The sequence below is a fragment of the Notamacropus eugenii genome, chromosome 7 (assembly GCF_028372415.1).
Source record: "Notamacropus eugenii isolate mMacEug1 chromosome 7, mMacEug1.pri_v2, whole genome shotgun sequence".
Classification (NCBI taxonomy): Eukaryota; Metazoa; Chordata; class Mammalia; order Diprotodontia; family Macropodidae; genus Notamacropus; species Notamacropus eugenii.
The window spans coordinates 137,037,988-137,059,437 of record NC_092878.1 but is presented as its reverse complement, the minus strand read 5'-3'; the positions used below and the strand labels follow the sequence as shown (position 1 = coordinate 137,059,437).

The 21,450-nt window shown below is 38.1% G+C and overlaps 1 protein-coding gene across 2 annotated transcripts in view; it reads left to right on the top strand.

Moving 5' to 3' along the window:
• The first annotated feature begins 1,634 nt into the window (after window positions 1-1,634).
• Window positions 1,635-21,450, top strand: part of LOC140513630 (alcohol dehydrogenase E chain-like) — a 31,088-nt gene continuing 11,272 nt past the window's right edge. For both annotated transcript variants that reach the window (XM_072623478.1, XM_072623477.1), the window contains exons 1-6: window positions 1,635-1,759; window positions 5,170-5,271; window positions 10,587-10,725; window positions 12,762-12,849; window positions 12,958-13,177; window positions 17,217-17,477. In XM_072623478.1, coding sequence (XP_072479579.1) covers window positions 1,742-1,759; window positions 5,170-5,271; window positions 10,587-10,725; window positions 12,762-12,849; window positions 12,958-13,177; window positions 17,217-17,477 — 828 coding nt within the window. In that variant the 5' untranslated portion in view covers window positions 1,635-1,741. The remainder of the gene's footprint in view (window positions 1,760-5,169; window positions 5,272-10,586; window positions 10,726-12,761; window positions 12,850-12,957; window positions 13,178-17,216; window positions 17,478-21,450) is intronic.

Below are 21,450 nucleotides of genomic sequence, written 5' to 3'. Positions count from 1 at the left end.
GAGGAGCCCACTAGATGGGGGTCTGTGTACTCCTCCAGGCTTGGCACCTAGGTTAGGTGGCACAATGGCTGAGCTCTGGGCTTCAAGTCAGAAAGACCTAAATTCAAAGTCAGCCTCAAATACTTACTAGTTGTGTGGCACCAGGCAAGTCACTTAACCTTTCTTTGCCTCAGTCTCCTCATGTGTAAAATGGGGATAATAACAGTACCTACCTTCCACGGTTATTGTCAGAATCAAAAGAAATGCTATTTATGTCTTAGTATCTCTTGGAACCTAGCAGAGTATCGGCCCCAGAGCAGGCACTTAATAAATTGTGACTGATTGATGATCAGTTCAATAGTAAGGACATGCTGCAGGTAATCCAGGATCATCTCTGCCTGTCTACCAGGACTGTTGTTAAGGACAGAGTGTAACGATGTGTGTGATAACAACTTGTGAACAACAAAGTACTGGATAAATGGGAAGTCTTCTGTTACTTAGAGTTGAAAAGAATGCGCCAAAACAGCCAAGTGGAAATGCACAGGACCTGAAGAGAGTGAGTGCTTCCTCAGGAAGGGAAAAGAAAGTCTGGGACAGGAGGGTACTCCTCCCCATGTAGAATTTCCTCTCCTTGGCTTTTTTTGGATAGCTCTCATTTTTATTGTTGTTCAGCCATGTCAGAGTCTTCGTGACCACATTTGGGGTTTGCTAAGGAAGCAAAAGTACTGGAGTGGCTTGCCATTTCCGTTTCCATCTCATTTTACATTTGAGGAAACTGAGGCAAGCAGGGTGAAGTGACTTGCTCAGGGTCACACAGTTAGTAAGTGTCCGAGGCCAGATTGGAACTCAAAAAGATGAATCTTTTTTATTCTAGGCCTGGCTTGCTATCCACTCTGCCACAGAACTACCCTAATTACTCTCATCCCTTTTAATCCCATTTAATAACCTCTTATCCCAGGCAGGATGGATAGAGCACTGAGCCTGAAGGGAGGAACATCTGAATTCAAATTTGTCAGCTAGGTGGCCCAGCAAGTCACCTGCTACCTGCCTCAGTCTCTAACAACTGTGAAAGGAAGATCATCGTAGCACCTCCCTTTCAGGATGGTTTCAAGGATCAAAGGACATAGTTACAAAGAACTTAACACTATGTGCCTATCACATAGTAGGCACTGAATAAATGCCCGTTTCCTCTCCCTCCTTTTGTTCCTTCCTTCTTTCCTTGTTTTGTCTGGGCTCAGGCTGTAAAATGATGGGACTGGACTAGACTTCTTCAGTCACTTGCAGTTCTAAAGTTATGGTTCTTTAATCCTCATTCGCCTATGGAGCCAAATATCACAATTTATTCTCTCTTTCAGCCATGGTGACCCTTGAAATACTTTAAATTCTGTCGTTTTTACTCTAACTCTTATCTGGATCCTGAGTAGGTCTGGAGAAGGAAAACAATGGTGAAGGAGGGAGAGGAGTGTTTATTTGCAATCTTGAATAGACCAAGCACTAGTAAATTCTTTCAAACCCTATCTCAATATATCAGACAAATATTCTCTTAGTGCATTTTCCTGTCAGAGAAGAGACTGAAAATACAGCTGGTGGGTGGAGTTTCAAAGCCCAAAATCACGTGTTTGGGAGAGTATATTAACCCAAAGCAGAGGCAAACCTTCCTGTGTTCTTTCTGCTTTGCTCAAGGAGGCAGCTAAGGAGGCAGAAGAAATTCAGATAGAGTTCACTGGCCTGCAGAGAAAAGGGAAAAAACCTCAACCACAGCATGACCACCGCAGGAAAAGTAAGCAGAAATTTACTTATCCAAATAATGTCCTTATTAAGTGTAATTCATAAAGAGCTGGCTACAGTGTTATCAGATAATGAATCAGATACTCCTTCACATAATTAGCAGCAACGTACAATTTGTTTACTGAGTGAAAAATCTGAAGGAGCAATATATTATTTTTTCCAGTTATTTCATATCTAATCATTCACATCTGTCTTCTTCCATTTCTAAAAGAAATGTACAGTTGTATAGGGAGCTAACTCCAAACCAGTTCTGGCTAGGTCTAAACTCAATAAGTCTTTTGATCAAGAAGGTAACTTTACATTACAAGAGCATAGTTCATGTTTTCTTCTCTATCACTGGGTTAATTTATTGAATAATGAAAACAAGGGACTAGATCAGAGAAATTATTTCATTAGTGGAATTGGAAGGATTGGATTATAGATGACTTAGTATTTGACAGATTAAGCAGCACAAACTGTAGCGTCTTGCCTCCCACTATCAACACACAAATACTGATTAAAGGTGTTCATAACTAAGCACAAGTTCTGGTAGGAGAAGAGGAGAGGAAAAGAGGTGAGGGAAGAGAAAGGGAGAGGATGGAAAAGGACAGAACTTATTTTCTTTTGCTTTTGCTGCCCCAAATCCAGGGACATGTTCACAGCAGTATGAAACATCAGCCTCCACTGCTATCCCCACGTTAGGGAGGAGATTAAAGATAGAGAAATCATTTTATGAATAAACATGAGTGCATATAGATATTTAATAATAGTAATAGGAAACAGAAATTTAATAATAAGAATGATTTAATATTAATAATAGTAAATAGTAATTTCATAATAGTAACAATTTAACAGTAATGGTAATAGCAATGATAATAATGACTTAATAATATTTAATAATAACAATAATAAAAAATAGTAATTCTGTAATGGTAATGATTAAATCATAATGAGTTAATAATAGTAATAATTTAATAATAGTAAATAGTAATGATTAAATAATAGCAAGTTAATAATAGCAATCATAACAATAGTAACTATTTAATTATAGTAAATAGTAATTTAGTAACAGTACTAGCAATGATTTAATAATAGTAATAGCAGATGGTACTGTTACAATAGTAATGGTATTTTGATAGAATTCTCAGATTTGTAAAGCACTGGGATCCTTACAACGAACCTGTGGAGAAGTGTTAGGTAATGCTATGCCCATTTTACAGATGGGAACACTGAGACTGTAGAGATTACATGATGTGACCTGATTGATCTTGGAAGACTTAATAGTGACATTTCTACTGCTTTAGACTATCAGTGACTTGTTGCTAAGTATTAACAAGATTTTCTCCTTCTCATCTTTTCTCTTTCTTCTTCCTTTTCCTTTTAGTCTCTCAGGGTTCTTCACCTAGAGTCTTTTAAGGGTGGGTTTTTTTTTTATATTTTGGTAAATGTATGTTAGAGTCATAATTTAGAGACTATGATAATGCGATCTCGAATGAAATAATTTGATTCATCTTCCATGGTTTGGTAAAATTTAAAGTTCATGTAAGTGCACAAGAGGCCCCCCAAATATTACTTTCTAATATAAAATTAACATCTTGATTAAGGACTTGAGACTTACCAAGTCAGTCCTAGCTGGCCTGAGATATTCTCCCTATATACCTAAGGTCATTCAACTTCAGTAGCTCTCTATCTAGTAGCCAAGATCAAATCCCTTTTTGGTTTTTAAAGTCATTTACAACCTGACCCCCTCCAGTCTTCTTATACATTACAAGGGCCATACCCTTGATTTTGTCATTACCTAAGTGTTCCACCTTTTAAAACTCTTCATTCATTTTCCCTTTCTTCAATCTCCTATTACTACTTATTGCTGGGTTGGCACAGTTTAGAGAACGTGGAGTAGACTATGTAGACTAGATTAAAAAGTTATAAGGAGATAGAAGTACGAAAGCAGCAGGTTGTAAAGAGCTATAAAAGCCAGAGGACTTTATATATTTGTTCCTGTAGTGAGTAAGGACAATTGTACAAAGATCTCAGACAGATGCCATTTAATAGAAAGTTATGGAATTTATTGTGGAGAATTTTACAGGACAAAGGGGGAGGAGAAGATAATATAGTCATCTTTGGATTAAAGGCAAGAGTGCAAGTAGGAATGGGGAGGGAGAAGGAGGGGTGTAGAATCTCCTGTAAAAGAGTGGGGAGGATTAGGTCAAGAATACATCTATCCTAGTCTGATATTCTATATATTCGTTTACCCCAAGATTTTCTCCTTTTCCTCTTTTTTCTTTCTTCTTCCTCTTTTCTTTTCACTTTCTCAGAGTTCTTCACCTAAAGTCTATGAAGGGTGTTTTTTTTTAACATTTTGATAACTGTATGTCAATATAATTGGATTTCTTTGTAATCTTATGTATTTTATTTTATAAGTAAATATATTTTATAAACATATATAATAAATATAAATAAACAAACAGTATTTTATTTATTTTATTTTATTATTCTGAAAAGGGACGCATTGGCTTCTCTGAAATACCAAAAGGCACTGTATTCTTACTGCTTAACACAGTACATCGTAGGCACTTTAATCAATGTATTCACCTTTTACCTAAAGACAGCAAACTTTCCAGTGGGAGAGGCAATTTCCTATAGTACTTCAGGAGAGATATATTTGATCTACCCATAACCCTTTGTGTTTCTGACACACACAGAAAAGGTAAATAACAGTGGCGGGGGGGGGAGGTAGAAAAGCAGGGAGAGAGAAAGAGAGAGAGAGATAGTCAGCTCCTGGTCACTGGACCCAGATGACTCAGGAGGAGAAAGTAAGGGTGGTGACCTTGAATACCCCTCCCTCACTCAAAACAAAGTCAAGTGCGAGTCATGTCATTTCTCTGATTTCATGATCTTCTTCAAAAATGAAGGACAAACACAGACAGATAGACAGACAGACAGTGATCAGCTCCTATCAAAATCATGCTACAAAATATTTCACAACTGGCTTTCTCAACTCTTCAAAAAGCATGCTGTACTTTGAAGTTTACTCTATATTATTAACATTTTCTTAAATCTAGATAGTCAAGAAAATACTAAAGCAATCCCTGAATTTATAGCTTTTCTGATTTCTGAGGTAGAAATGCTCATACCAAAAATTTAACAATAGTCTCAAGTAACTGTGAGCTGACTCTAGCACATCTTTGGCTCCCTAGGATTTAGTGATCATGCATACAGTTAGAACTCCCAAATCTACATATGTTGCTCACCTATCATTCTTGAATTCCAGTACCAAATGTCTATCTGTTTGCTGGATAGTTCTCACATCCATGCCTCATAAACATCTCAAACTCAAACTGCCTCTCATGTATATAAAGTTAGTAGTACTGTCTAGCAGAGAAGATCACTAGCTGCTCATCTCATTTCTGTTTCATATTCCAGGTCATTAAATGCAAAGCTGCTGTTCTTTGGGAGCTCAACAAGCCCTTTTCCATTGAGGAAGTAGAGGTAGCCCCACCCAAGGCCAATGAAGTTCGAATTAAGGTAAAAAGAAAAGAAAGAAATCCTCAGGTTCTACAGTGATACTCAACTTTCAACATTAACTGCAGTCCCAACACTAAATTCGATTTTTTCTGGGAAAGGAAACAGATCATTTTTAAATTCTGAAACATTAGATCACTACTGGAGGAAAGAAAATGTATAGCAAAATGGATAGTGAAATGGATAGTTTGGGGATGACCATTGCCAAGAGATAAGCTATACAGTCTTTGCACTTAGGTGGGACAGAAGACTCTATCAGGAGACTTTGCTCCCACATCTGCCACTACAATAATAGTCTGATGAGAATCTCTGTGCTACTACATGAGAGGCTATTGAATCATAGGTCAAAAACTGAAAGGGACATCTAGAACAGCCAGATGAGGAAACTGAGGCTGACGAAAGTTGGGTAATTTGCCCAAAGTACCAGGAGAGGTAAAGTAGGCATCAAAGGCAAGATATGAACCCCGATCTTCTAATTCCAGAGCCAATGCAATTTCCATTCTACCACACTGCCTATTATGCAGTAAAACAAACAGTAACCAACAAGTCAGAAGAACTGGCCTCAAGTCACTTACTAGCTGTGAATTTTAACAAGTCACTTCTCAGAGTCCTCATCTCATCATTTGTGAGGTCAAGTAAGTAACACATTCACTGTCTTCCTCACAGAAGAATAAATATTCCTTAATATCGAAATGTATTTTTCATGACTGCATACACGTAACCTTTATAAAATTGCTTGCCTTCTCAATGACAGGAAAAGGGGAACAGAGAGGAAGAGAATTTGAAACTTTAAAAAAAAATTAATGAATGTTATAAATTGCTTTTATATGTAACTGAAAAAACCCAATATTAATTTCATTTTTAAAAATTCTCCCCATTCTCAAAAAAAAAAAAAAAAAGAATAAGTATTCCTAAGGAAGCCATCTGACTATGACATGGCAGTTTAAAAAAAGATGCAGTGACTTTCTATTGCCTGTAGAATGAAATACACACACATTAGACTCTCAAGTAAAGCCTTCTAGAGTCTGGCCTCACCCTGCTTTTCCAGACTCATTTACCACTCCTCACCTTCTTGATGTCTCCATTCTAGACAAGTGGGGCAGCTAGCAGTGCCCTGATCTCCTCCTCCACTTTCTTACTTCTGTGTGTTCCATAGACTGACTGTCATTTCTAGAAGGCACTTCTTTTTGAATTTCCCCCTTGGATGAATTTTTCCTTCATAGCCAAGCTTAGATACCCCTGGCACCATGAATCCTTCCTGAAACTCTCCAACTGAAAGCTCTTATCATATTTTCATAAGTTACTTTGTCTCAGTTCTTATTCATTATTCTTCCTGGCTTATGTCATACTTATTTGTTTGTGGGTAGAGTACACCCTCGAAGTTTCTAGTGCTAATAATGATCATAGGATCCGAGATTTCTAGATGGAAGGGATCTTCAGAGGCATCTAGTCCAACCTACAGATAAGGACATTACAATGGCCAAAGTGAAAGGACTTGTCTAAGGCGCAGATTCAAGTTTTGAATCCAGGTCCTTTGATTCCAAATATGGTAGATTGTTTCCGTAGCATCACTCAGTCATGATGATAGGTGGCAATGATGACAATGATAGTGCCAGATCATCATCATAATCTTGTCATAATTGTTTTCTTTTTTGACCTTTTTCTTTCATTTTTAATTTGTGAAATAAAACAAACATTTCCATAAGAGTGGATTTTTTTTTTTAAAAAAAAGAGGATTACAAGAGAGTATTCTGGAAAGATGGTGAAATAGGTCAGAAAATTCCAAGCTCTCAAGATTTTCCCCTACAAAAGAGATAAAATAGCATTGAAGAGCAAATAGAGGTGGGAGGGAAGAAGGAAGAAATAAATAAGAATAGTGGCACAACAGGGGTCTTTGTGGGACAATTAGAGAAGATCAGAAGAAAAAATCCCAGGACTAGATTTGGTGCCAGTGAAGAGTAAACACTTCTAGTCTAGAGTTCACTTTAACAATGAGCAGGTGGGGACGACACCTCGTGCCCCAGCCATGGAAACTTTTACCCCAGGGACAATGCAGGTAGTTGAGTGGCTGAGCCTGGGAAGATGGAGGGAACCTCTGCTGACAGGAAATGCCAGAGCCCTTTGTGCTGAGGAGAGCAGTGGGGGCAAGAAGGAAGCAGCACATGCCTCGTGAGTGCAGAAGCAGTGGAATGGGGATCCCACCGGCCATGGGTAAACTTATAAGAGGCCAGAAGTCCTGGTTCAGGTTCTAAGTGGGAATAGAGAAGACAGGGGTTCATCTTCACAGGAGGATATTGAAGCAAAGAAACCCCCAAAGAGTAACGTCAAATGGCCATCTGCCCAAAAAGAATTCATAGATCTTAAAAAAGATTTGAAAAATCAAATGATGGCAATGCAGAAAAGCTAAAAAAAAAAAAAAAAAAAAAAGAACATTTCAAGAAAAATAAGATTATGAAAGTCAACCAGTTAGAAAAGGAGATGGAGAATCTTAAGGAAGAAAATGAAACCTTGAAAATTAGAACTGGGCAAGGTGAATCTGGTAAAATATTAAGAGATCAAGAAATAATTAAACAAAATACGAATAATGAAAAGTAGAAAAGTAAGTGAAACATCTTATAAGGAAAACAACACATATGGAGAATAGATCAAGAAGAGAAAACAGAAAACTAATCAGACTAATTGAAAACTGTTGGGATTGGAAGCTCAATTCCGTGTGGACAGTCTCGGGCGGGTAAAGGTGGGAGCTTCTAAATCTTAGAGCTCTCACGAGACCCCCCCAGGAAATGGCAGGGAATCGAGGTGAACCGAGCTATCTCGAGTAATTCCGCCTCTTCCCGTGAGAAACGTGATGGGAGAGAGATCTCCCCGCCCTCGATATTGTCCCGGATCTGGGCACACCTAGTTACCTCACAGCATGGTATTCAGATGCAAACTGTGCGGCTGAAGGTTAAGTAGGATTGAGGAAGCCTGAAAGCTCTCTTAGCACGTGAGGAGCCAAGAGGACAGTAGGCTCCGCTTCTCTTCTTTCCTCTCTCCCCTCCCCTCTCTCTGCTTCCACTCTCTTTCCAATCCCGCCCTGGCCTCTCCGGCCCTTCCTTACAAAATTCTCGGAGGTCGTTTAACTCTAATTGATTTCCTGTAGCCTCAAACTGCCCTGGAGATATCTCTCCCATCATGTTTCTCACTGGAAGAGGCGGAATTACTCGAGATAGCTCGGTTCACCTCGATTCCCTGCCGTTTCCTGGGGGGGGTCTCGTGAGAGCTCTAAGATTTAGAAGCTCCCACCTTTACCCGCCCGAGACTGTCCACACAGAATTGAGCTTCCAATCCCAACAGAAAACTATTATAAAAAAGAACCTTGATACAATAATACAAGAAATAATTGAAGAAAATTGTCCTGAAGCATTAGAACAAGGGGGGAGTAGAAATAGAAAAAATCCATTGATAACCACTTAAAAGAGATCCTATGAGAAAAACTCATAGAAATATTAGTCAAATTCCCAAAACCCCAGCTCAAGGATAAAATATTAAAAGCAACAAAAATGAAGCAATTTAAATATGATGGTGCCACAATCAGAATTACACAAGACCTAGCAGTGGAGACCCTAAAGGACCACAGATCTTGGAACACTGCATTTCAAAGGGCAAAAGAATTGGAGCTCCAGCCAAATATATCATACCCAGTAAAGTTAAGCATAATCCAGAATGAGAAACTAAAGTGAACATTTGAGCAATTGTCAAACTTTCAAGACTTTGCTAAAAAAAAAAAACTCAACTTAATAGAAAATTTGACATACAAAAGCCAAGAGAAACATAAGGTATGTACCAAAGACTGATTAAAAGGGATTCCACAAGGATAGACCATTTACTTTTTATATACATAAAATGAAAAACCCATGTCTGAAATTCTTATTAGTAACTGGGCAGCTCTTAAGAAAGATTGGGGTAAACCTGAGCATGGTATGAATTAAAAAGTAAAACCATTGAACAACAGCTCAAAAGAGTAATTACTTTATCCAAATGAGGTCAAAAAGGAAGAATAAACAGAGAAATTAGATTGGGGAGGAGGGCTGGTAGTTCTGGTAACCTACTTTCTTTGGCAATGGGTTTAAGGGAATTATATGTATACATAAAAGAGCATAAAAGTCTTCTAAATTCAGAATACAAAAGTAAGGGAATAGGGAGGGAGGAGAAGACAATGAAGGGATCTTTAGAGTGGAGGGTAAGGTAATAGGTAAAAGTAGGGTATAAAACAGTGTTTGGATCAGTGGAAATGGGAGAATAAGGAAGAGATCTTTAAAGGGGAGAGTGAGGGAATAGGTTATAGGGGGCTATAGAAGGGTCTTTAGATTTACGGGAATGAGAGAATAGGGGAGGGATCCTTGGAGTGGGATGGTCAACTAGAAGAAGGACAAGATAGGGAAAGCAGAGGAGGCAGGAGAGAAAAGAAACAAGAGATAGGCAGAAAAAGAAAATCAAAGATCAGGAGTAGAATTTATTTGGGAAAGTATATGTCTATATATGTATGTACATATGTATATGGATATGTATATATCTACAGTTACAGAAAAACATATCCACACTTAATTGTGGCTGGGGGGGAAGAGAAAAAAGAAAAAAGGAAAAAACCACACTGCAAAGAGCAAAAGAAAACTTATGAGGAAGCAAAGAAAAGATGGACATCTCTCAACACATGTAGTATTTGTCATCCAGGCTTTCTTGAAATGAAAATTCATTATTACATATTTTGAATCCTCTCTTATGCTCTGCTATGTATATGACATGCTTCCCCCTGCCTCTCTTGCTTTGTATTTAAGTTCCAGTATTTAAGTTAATGATATGTTTTTGTTTCTTTTCTCTATTCTGTATTTGCGTTCTGGTGTTTGAGTCCAAAATAAATTTTTTTAAAAAGATGATTGCACATGAAGCTGCAAATCTATTTTTTATCTTTTGATATTCCTTTTAAATATATAATAAAGCTATCACGCAAATTTTTTCTATCCCCTCCCCACCATGGAAATGGCTACTATTAGACACAAATATGTATGTGTGTTTATATGCATATATATATGTAAATTTATTCTATGCATACTTCTATTTATCCATTTTTTCTCTGGATGCAAATAGTATCTTCCTTCATATGTCCCTTATAGTTAAATTGGGTATTTGTAATAGTCAAAATGATTTAGTTGCTGAAAGTTGTTCTGTTACTGTATACGATGTTCTCATTTTCAAGAGATGTGGGTATGACATGATTGTAAAACTGAGCAGCTCCTGAAAGCTCTCGAAGGTCTCATCATCCTCTTATTTTCTTGCAGATTGTGGCGACAGGAATCTGCCGCTCAGATGACCATGTGATAAACGGGTCATTCGTTCAACCTCTCCCTATAATCCTGGGGCATGAGGCTGCAGGGATTGTGGAGAGCATTGGAGAAGGAGTGACTTCTGTAAAACCAGGTAAAATACAAAGAGCAGCACAACATTAGAAATTGTGTAAATTCTTACTTTCTGTTGAAGTTAGTAGACAATGAAGGCAATGTTTATGGAACAAAACTCCAAATGGAAGATGGCCAAGGTAGTCAGGCAGCTTCTAGCTTTACAGTGAGGGCTGCATCATCCCCAACCATGGGCATATGCTCTGAACAAGAAAGAAATGACTAAATATTGACAGACATGGTTAAAGTTCTTTAAAGATGAAAAGTAAATATAATTGCAAGCTCCACTTATGGCAACTGCTGGATACAATATATCTGCTTATCCACATTTTAATTGAATAGTCAATCACTGTCCTTGGTACTAGGGAACAGAGAAAGATGAAATGGAGAATAAAACTCTACCGAAAAATCTATAATACTCATTCTAACCAAGATTCAAATTCTTACATTCTGAAATGCTTGGTTTTGCTCTGGTCTGGAGTCAGGAACACCTAAGTTCAAATTCTACCTCAGACAGTTATTACTTGTGTGATCCTGGGCAAGTTACTTAACCTCTATCTGACTCAGTTTCCTAATCTGTAAAATGAGCATAATAATAGCACCTACCCCACAGGGCTGTTGTGAGAATCCAATAATGCAATACATGTAAAGCATTTGAAGTGCGACATGAATGGTAGTTATTATATCCATTCAATAAATATTTATTAAGTTCCTACTATGTGCCAGGCATGGTGCTAAGTGCTGGGGATACATAAAGAGGCAAAAGGCAGTTCCTGCACTGAAGGAGCTTACAACTAATGGGGAAGAAAACATGCAAATGAATATTTAAAATATATATGTAGTGAGCATCACAACTCTGTGAGACCAGTGCTATTACTATCTCCATTTCAAAAAGGAAACAATTTCCCTTGAGAAAGAACTAAGGATATGCAATAAATAATAACATTGGCATAATGTTACATATGCGCATTAACAAAGAGAAAAAAAACCAAGACATTTTACTTTTTCATGCACTGAAAATTTTCATTTCCCATGTGCCCCAAACCAATATGAAATTCCACATCTGCCCAATATCTGGCAGAGTTATACAGCTTGATTCATCCTAAGGACATGTGAAAATTCACATGAGGAATTTTGAACTTTTATAATTCTCTTTGTAATTCCCAATGACAAAACAGTCATAGAGACTAACATGATAGTGACCAGTCACTATCTGTTTCCAGTGAGTCTTCCCAAAAGCTTATGTGCTCAGTACAGACAACGCCATCATTCAATCCATTGCAAGATCAGAGATGTAGAGCTGAATGGGGCTTCAGAGTCCTTTTAAGTCAACTAACTCTAGAGATGAGGAACCTGAGGGAAACTCAGGGAAGTTAAGCAATTTGTCCAAGGTCACACAAATAGTAAATATCTCAGGTGGAATTTGAACTGGAGATCTCTGACCCCAGAGCCAGTGCCCTTTTCAGTGTATACCTTCGATCAATCTAAAAACATTTCCTAAGCACCTATTATGTGCCAGCTATTATACTAGGGTGTGAGGATACAGGGACAAAAGCAGAACATTCCCTGTCCTCAAGGACTTTATATTCCACCATGGAACACAACATGTGCAAAAATGCACAGAAGCAGAGAAACACTAGGAACCTGGGAGATGTAGAAATATTTCATGGCAAAGATAGCGTGCTACTGTCTATAGATTCTTTCCTTGTTTATGCATATGGGGAGGCAGTAGAAAGAGTTGTAGACGGATATCAGGAGTCCTGGGTTCAAATCACATTTTTTTGCAACTCTCTAGCTAGGAACCTCAAATAAATCACCTCACCTCACCGAGTCTCAATTTCCCCATCTGCAAAATGGGAACATATCCTATAGGGTTGTTGTATCAAATGAGATAATGGATGCAGAACATACATGCTTCCAAACATGTGATATAATTTTACTTCCCATCACTGGGACCCAGTTTCCTCTCCTACAGATTGGGGCTTGGACAAGAAGAGCATCAAATTCTAAAATCTTGTCATTCTAGAATTTTAACAATACTTTTTCTTCTCCCCATAGGTGACAAAGTCATCCCACTTTTTAATCCACAGTGCAAGAAATGCAAAACTTGTAAGCACCCAACTGGCAACATTTGCATTGAAAATGAGTAGGTTTCTACTATTTTCCTTTGGGGTAGCAGGGGAATTGTATTTGGGTTGATGCCTATGTCTCATGGCCTTTTGTGTGTGTGTGTGTGTGTTTCCTTGATTGATAGCGTGACTATTGCTAGTGGAACCCTGAAGGAAGGTACCACCAGATTTACCTGCCGAGGGAAGTCAATTCATCATTTCATTAGCACAAGTACCTTCACTGAGTATACAGTGGTAGATGAATTTGCCGTTGTAAAGATCGATTCATCTGCTCCTCTGGAAAAAGTTTGCCTGATTGGCTGCGGATTTTCCACTGGTTATGGTTCTGCAGTAAAAGTTGCCAAGGTAAGAACAAGTGTATTCATTTCACTGAATACAGCAGCCTACAAGGTATATGAAACAAAACCAAAGAATAGACACTTGGGCCAGTAGCCACACAAAAAAAAACAAAAAAAAACCCAACATTTTCTTGCAAGTAGGCTAGTGCAAAGATCTTGGGATTTGGCTACTGAGACCATGTGTTAGAATCCTGGCTCTGATACTTAAATTACGCAACTTTAAGTAAGTCATGCTTTGGGTCTAAGTTTCTTTATCTATTATAAAAAAAAACAAAAAACAAAATAAAAATTGAACTACATGACAATGAGCAAGGGAGTCCAGATAAAAAGCATCATCCTACCAAAGACATAACTTTAACAAACTTTATTATTCCTTACAAGGTGAGAACAAGAATATCCACTAGTAGGAACAGGCTCAGTGTAGCCTCTCTGGGCAATCTACAGGGTAGTGGTTTACACTACAATTAAAGACCCACAGCAGTTCATTTTTTGAGATCCTAGAGGGTGTGAAAGGCAAGCTATCTCATAACCTACATTTCCTATGCATTGGGCCACCATCAGATTGGGTAGATTCCCATGTACCCCTCCCCCAAAACACTTTCTTCCACCACCACCCCTCCACTCTCTTTCTTTCTCCAAAAAGTTAATTTCTCGAATGCACATTTCATCCCCAACTTCTGACACCAATTTGCATTACAAGAAATGTCAGTTACCGAGCAGAGCAAGAAAATAAGGAGTGAAGACTATGGAAGCAAGGAAATTAATGCTAACAGTTCAATTCCAGCAAGAGGCTGAAAAGTTTAAATGGGCAATCTCTGGATCTATTAGTCTGGGCATATTTGCATCCCATTAAGCTGGGGTTCTACTGATCAGAATTATTTTCACCATGTACCAATTCACCACCATTATCCAGATTAGAATTCTACCATCTGAGGCATGAATAAGCTGAATGGTGAAGGAATTAGTGGTCTGGCATGGGATTTACTGTAACCCATAGCAGACTGTGGTTAGAGGTAGACTATGGTATGCACTATCATGCAAAGATCCAGAGTTTGGAAGGCACTGCAGACTCAGTCAACAAGAATTCTGGAACTGAATGATAGATCCATCTGTGGCTGAAGTTAGCTGCTGCTGCTGCCCTGACTTTAGTCAGGAAAAGAAAGTACCTATTGTTACTGGTTCAAAAGTGGGAGAAAAAATAAACACAAAAACAAAAGAGTCTCCACAAAAAGCAGGAACCCCTGCCTGGTGCTCCTGGGACTGGTTGTTTTCACCATTTAGGTACTGGCCAAGATTGAAGACCAAGTAGAAGAAAATAAAACAATGTGTCTGGAGCCTGAGCATCTCAATCAGTCTTCATCCAATGTTTAGTATTGGAGATTCAAGGACAAGAACAGAAAGAACACAGACCAGGTTCTAAAGTTCTCCTCCCTATCAGCCCTACCAACTAGATGGTGGTAGTTACCAGGCAAATTCTGGGATTGGGGTTGAGACTGGACCATTTCCACCAATAAATAATGATCTCTTGGGTCCCTTTCAGCTCTAGAGCCTATAACACCACTATATACTGGATTATCATTTTAGATAGGAACATAGATCCAAAGCTATGAAGAACCCTAGAATTTATCTAGTCCAGTTTTTCTATTTCATAGATGAAGAAACTGAGGGCCCAGGAGATGAAATGACTTCTCCAAGGTCATAGAAGTATTAAAGGCAGAGCTGAAATTTAAAATAAGGTCCACAGATTGCCCAAACCTATGCGATTATTACCCCCATTTTACAGATGAAGAAACTGAGTCTGAGACTTGCCTAGGTCACAGAACTACAAAAACTATAAGATAGGATTTAAACTCAGGTCTTCCTGACTTCAAGTTCAGCATTCAATCCATTTCACCAGTGAAATAAGGTGGGGAGTACTGACAGTCAGGTACCAGAGTGGAGTGAGGGAAAGGAGAGGGACACCTGCTACCTGTATGGTACCCCTCTTGGATGGGAATTTGAAGAAAAAGGCAGTGAGAGCTAGCTAATGATCAAACTGGCAATGGAACCTGAGAGCAATATCCTTCCTCCTTGTTATCATGGATTATAATCGGAGGTATGCTAAAAACAGCTTAAAATTTTCATTGTGAGCATTTGCACTTGAAAATTGGCTTACAAATCAGTAAGCCATTTATTGTTTCATTGGCTGTCTAAATTAAGAAAGTGATAAAAAAAATCAATAAGACAGATTAAATTTAAAAATATGTTCTGTATCCTTCCCTTTCCCCAAAAGTCAGTTGGTAAATATTTGCCAACACATCTTGTTTACAGTACTTGAACTTCTGTGTTCCTAAGTCATATTCACAAACATGTTTTCCTGATGGAACATAGACACAATTGATAGATACATACAAACATACATACATAGATTGCTTCTGAACTGGCTGCATAGAACTCTAATTTCGGGAAATAAAAAAGTTAACAATATATGACTATGATCCTATGACCAGCATTTTATTGTAATCTTTTCATTTGCTAATGAACAATCCAAGGCCAAGCTAATCATTAGGGGCTTTAACATGCCGCATAGAAAATGACTTGTTATATAACACAGAATCAAGATTAAGGTGATCATGAGTCAAGGCAAATAAAAAACAATTGCAAAACTGATAACATTGCAACATTTAAAACGTATTATTAATGATTGATATAAGTGAAGCAAACAAATAAGTCAAAAAGATCTCAAGCTGGTTGGTTTATGAAATTCAAATAGACACAAATTCTTGTGGTGTCTGAGAAAACCACAAATTAATATTATGTTGTATCTCACTTCTATCTATCTTGCTAAATATTTCCCAGTTACATTTTAGTTGGTTGGAGCAGTGCTTCAGAGCTGTGAGGCTCTTGTCTGATGGAAAAATCCTCTGGAATAAGAGCTTCCAATATCATTGATGATGTAGCTTTGAGCAAGTCGCCTCAAGTCTCTGTGTCTCAGTATCCCCATATGTAAAGTATGTAGGCATATAGATGGCAAAGTGGACAGAGTAATAACAGACAGAAAGGTACATAGATAGATAGACAGATAGATAGATAGATAGATAGATAGATAGATAGATAGATAGAGATAGATAGAGATAGATAGATAGATAGATACATAGATAGATAGATAGATAGATAGATAGATAGATAGATAGATAGATAGATAGATAGATAGATAGATAGACAGAGATAGATAGAAAGATATAGGTAGATAGAAATATGTCATAAGATCCTTACAATAACACTGTGAATTAGGTGCTATCATTATCGTCATTTTCTAGATGAAGAAACTGGAGCTGAAAAAAGATTAAGTGACTTACTCAGGGTCTCACAACTCATTAAGTATCTAAGCTAGGATCTGAACTCAGGTTTTGCTCATTCCAAGTTAAGTGTTCTGTCCACTACACCACCTAGTTGTCTAGGTGACTTATTTCTCCTTGAAAGTCCATCTCAGCTACATTTGGAAATGTTTTATCATCAGTGTGATGAACTCTTCAGGCAGGCCCAGAAGTTTATGAAGACAATATATAAAGATTTGATAGGGTTGTTGACTGGCGTCAGGAGGAGTGTGACCCCCAATAATGAAATCATACATCCTTGAAGTAAGCCATAAGGCAAGTGGAAGACATGGGAGTATCACTGGAATTTTTTCACATTTCTTCAATGACGTTTAAAGTCTCTTCTCATGGCCTCTTCCAGTACTCTGCTTCGTGCATAAAATAGTGAAAACCATGTATCCTTGGAGTTGAGCAGCTGACATCTCCTTCCTGATTCAATTTTTTTTGAGCTTTAAAACACCTTAAGAATATGGGATTCAATCTCTTTGTTTTATAGATGAGGAGAACAAGGCTCTGAGTGGTTAAATAATCTACTGAATTCTTAAGCTATTTGTTGTCAGCTCTCTGCAAAGGAAAATGTTGCTAAAGCATTCATGGAAATTTTAGATTGACTTCAGAATTACGAAGAATGTATAAGTACACTAACCAGGGCTGAGTAAATCTAACCTCTCATGTTTCCCAACTACACAGGTCACTCCTGGCTCTACTTGTGTTGTCTTTGGCCTGGGGGGCGTTGGCTTGTCAGTGATCATTGGCTGTAAGTCAGCTGGAGCCTCCCGGATCATTGGGGTGGATATTAACAAGGACAAATTTGCAAAGGCCAAAGAATTAGGTGCTACTGAGTGCATCAATCCTCTGGACTACAAGAAACCCATCCAAGATGTTCTGGTTGAAATGACTGAGAATGGTGTTGATTTTTCATTTGAAGTCATTGGACGTCTAGACACAATGGTAAATATTTCATGATACTCTGCGATATCTCCACCTGTGAGCTAAGGCCAAACCCAAGAGACCAATGATAAAAACAAACAAACAAAAAAAAAAACCATTAGAGTTCGCCTTCTCAGCCTGAGCAATGTTTTAAATTCCTGACATTTTTCTTCAGTTGAAAAGGGGAAAGACAGGCAGGGCTAGGCAGTTGGATTATTAGATTAATCTCATGAAAAATTAAGCTTCATAGTTCTTCATCATGCAGTGGCAAGAGTGCTGTGCTAGGAGACCCAAAGACTTGAAGTAAACTGCATTTGCAATGTAGTGCGAAGAGCTTTGGACTTCAAATCAGGAGACCTAGGTTCAAATCCCAGCCTCCCATGATTCCTAGCAGTGTCACCATGGGAAAGTCATATCTCTGAAGCTCAGTGACTTCATCTGTAACTTACTTCACAAGACCATTTTGAGGAATGTTTTAAGTAAATCTTAAAGTACCATCTAAATTTCAGAATAGGCAACAAAGGAGAATGGATAGGGGTTGGCCTCAAAGTCAGGTTGATATGGGTTCGAGTTTTGCCTCTGTTACATAGTGAAAGTGGAATCCTGAGCAATTAACTTAACATTGAGAGCCCCAGGTAATCTTCTAAGACTATGAGATGGAAAACAGTTGCTCATGAATACTGGCACAAGAAGATTATTTACCATGCAACTCCCCAGATGTCTGCAATGGCAGATCTAGATATTTATTTAAGGAAGAGATAGCATTTAGACATAAATATGATTATTACTAAAAAATATTTTAATGATATCAATAACAATAGGAATGCACAGTTTTCTTCTTTAATATAAACTTTCATTAGAAAACTTTAAATAGAAACCACAAACTTCTCCCAGAAACAAAGCTCACCCTTTTTAATGAAAACATTCTTCTGGTTTTACATGGATGTGGGTGATAGAAAATTGTTGAGGAATTAAAAAATGATTTTCACAAAAAAAAAGACAATAGGGAGGCTCAGGATGGTTACAAGTAGACCAACATTTCCTAAATAAAGAACTCCAAAGAAGAACTAAAGTAAAAGATGTCACTGGGGAAGAATAGGTGCAGGAAAAAATACTAGCTGGTCATGTGGGGAGACCATGAAATGACTGTTGGAGAATTCAAGTCCTATACTGGCATGTCACAAGAAAGGGAGGAAGGCCTACAGAACATTGGTTCATACTCTTCTAATGGACTTATGGGCACACATGAACAAAAGTCACCCCCAGGATAAAGGATGAACAGAAATTGGGGGTGGGGGGTGAGTAGTAAGGATCAAAATCTGCATCACTGAATGAAACACCCAAACCAGTGAGATCACAAATTCACTTAAGTACCTGATGACTCTCTTGAGAGCTCCCAAAAGTTCCTCATCTCCTGGGAATGGAGCAGGATTATCAGGAATCTTAAATCATATTAGAAATCCCATCTTTCTCCTAGAATAATGGTAAACACTTTAAAATTTGCAAAGGATTTTATGTAAGATGCCCAGAAGGGACCACTCTAAAGGGTAGTTGGATGAGGAGCTCTTTTCTCTACCCTGTTTCTTTGGAGAAAGTGAATGGAAATGATCACACCTATGTCCACCCACTGGACAACTCAGGATGTGACCTTCCATTGAGGTCCCCACTTTCTCAACTCAGGAAGTAAATGCCAAGCATCCCTAGTACAAAGCAACCTATCTGCTTGAAGTTAATGAAACAGCTCAAAAGAGCTTTAGTCTAGGGAAAAATTGCCAGTTTTACTTGGTTTTATTTCTCTGAAAAGTTCCTTAAAAGCTCAAAATTGCCAGTTTTACTTGAATTTATTTCTCTGAAAAGTTTCTTAAAAGCTCAAAAAGACAGAATATACATAAAATTCATAAAGTGTTCCATGCTTCCTGCCAATCTGGTGATTGCTCAGCTGGGAGAGTAGTTTCCTGATAAGTGGAATTATAGGAATACAGGAATAATAAGACTGGCATTCATACAATATTTTAAGGTTTTCAAAGTCTTTACAAATATTACCTCATTTTATCCTTACAACAACCAAGAGATGTAAGTGCTGTAATTATTATGCCCATTTTACAGATGAAGAAACTGAGGCTGAGGGTCCAACAAAAAATTCAGAGTCAGGCAGCTTGTCTGAGGGTGGATTTTAACGCAGGTCTTCCCAACTCCAGAATATAATGTAATTATCTTATCCTTATCTTGTAAACCATTGTTTAAAAAATGAAAATAGCCAGTACATGAAATGTTTAATAGCCAAGAAACATTTAGTAATGAGTTATGCTGCTCATTCCATGGGTCAATAAAACAGAAGTGAGAAACAGAATGGGGTTGATTCAGTGTTTTTCCCAGAGTTCCTCCAAGTACCCATAACTTGGTCGTTCCATTTTAGCTTATCTTCATACTCCAACCTTTGAGTCAGAGGAAAGCACAGGATCTTAAGAGGACTTGGGGTGGCAGAAAAATGTTATTCTATTGCTTGCAAATGAACTACCCACAATCTTGGTCAATCAAGCAAGAAAGCAAACATTTATTAAGCACTCTGATAGGTACTTGAAACACAAAAACAAAAATGAAATAGTCTCAGTCCTCAAGGAGCCTACCTACAGAATTTAGTCCTTAGAGTCTTCGAGGTCTTTAGAGTGAGAGCAGGCCAGGGCTTGAATCTCTGTGCTCACAGAGGAACAATTGGGCAGCTAGGTGGTGCAGTGGATAGAGCACCAGTGCAGGACTTAGGAGGACCTGAGTTCAAATCTCACCTCAGACCCCTGACACTCACTAGCAGTGTGACCTTGGGCAAGCCATTTAACTCCAATTGCCTGATCTGGGTCATCTCCAGTCATCCTGATGAATATCTGGTCACTGGATTCAGATGGCTCTGGAGGAGAAGTGAGGCTGGTGACCTACACAGCCTTCTCTCACTCAAAACGAAGACAAGTGCAAGTCATGTCATTATTTCTCTGATGGCATGGTCTTCTTCAGCAACAAAGGACAAACACACACGCAGAGGGACAACTAGGTAATGCAGTCAGTTAAGTACTGGACACAACTTAGGAGAACTGACTTCAAATTCTCTCTGAGTTTCTCAGAAACTCACTCAGTTGTGTGGCCCTGGGCAAAGCACTTAACCTCTCTCAGCCTCAGTTTCTGCATCTGTAAAATGGGGAGAGTAATAACATGTACTCCACAGAGCTATTGTGAGGATTCAATTATATAACATATGTAAAAAGGTCTACAAGTCTTAAATGCTAATTATTATTGCCATTAGTAATAATAATATTTAATAATAATAACTAGCTGAGTAGCCATGGGCAAACTCCTTAACCTCTCTGCATTTTAGCATCCTTATCTATAACAAACAGATCACTTGAATTACTTCCTTAAGAAGATTGTGAAGGAAAGAAGTTGTGTATTAATGTGAGATATAATTTTAGGAGAGCAGCAGCATGAAAGCCTTTGTGAGTTTCAGCCATTATTTGGAAAACATATTAGTGGAAACATAAGAAATCAAAGCAGTCAAACTTTTAGGGTTAGAATGCGATTCTAAAGGAGACTTAGGATTTTCTTTTCCCCACATTCCATACTCCTTGTTTTAGTTCCCCTGATAAACCCAGGCTTTGAGACTTTCTTTAACATACCAGTTTTCCCCATAACCTGGAGCTTACAAATCAGGACTAGTATCTCCCCAGGAGAGGGCTGAACAAGTTTTAGCTGAAAAGACCTAGAAAATGGACACTCTGGAAGGGTGAAAGATCTACAGACTTTTTTGGCATTTAAAGACTCCAGGACAAGAGATATCTCTAGAAGTAGAATCAAAATTTAAAGAAAAAAATTTTAATGGCTAGTGGGATATAAAATCAGGAAAACTGCAGAGGAGAGAAGAGATAACTAAACAGAGAGGAAATAAAATTTAAGTCAATGCTTATCCCTCAGTTAAATGGCCTACAATAATATGTGACTAATAACGATG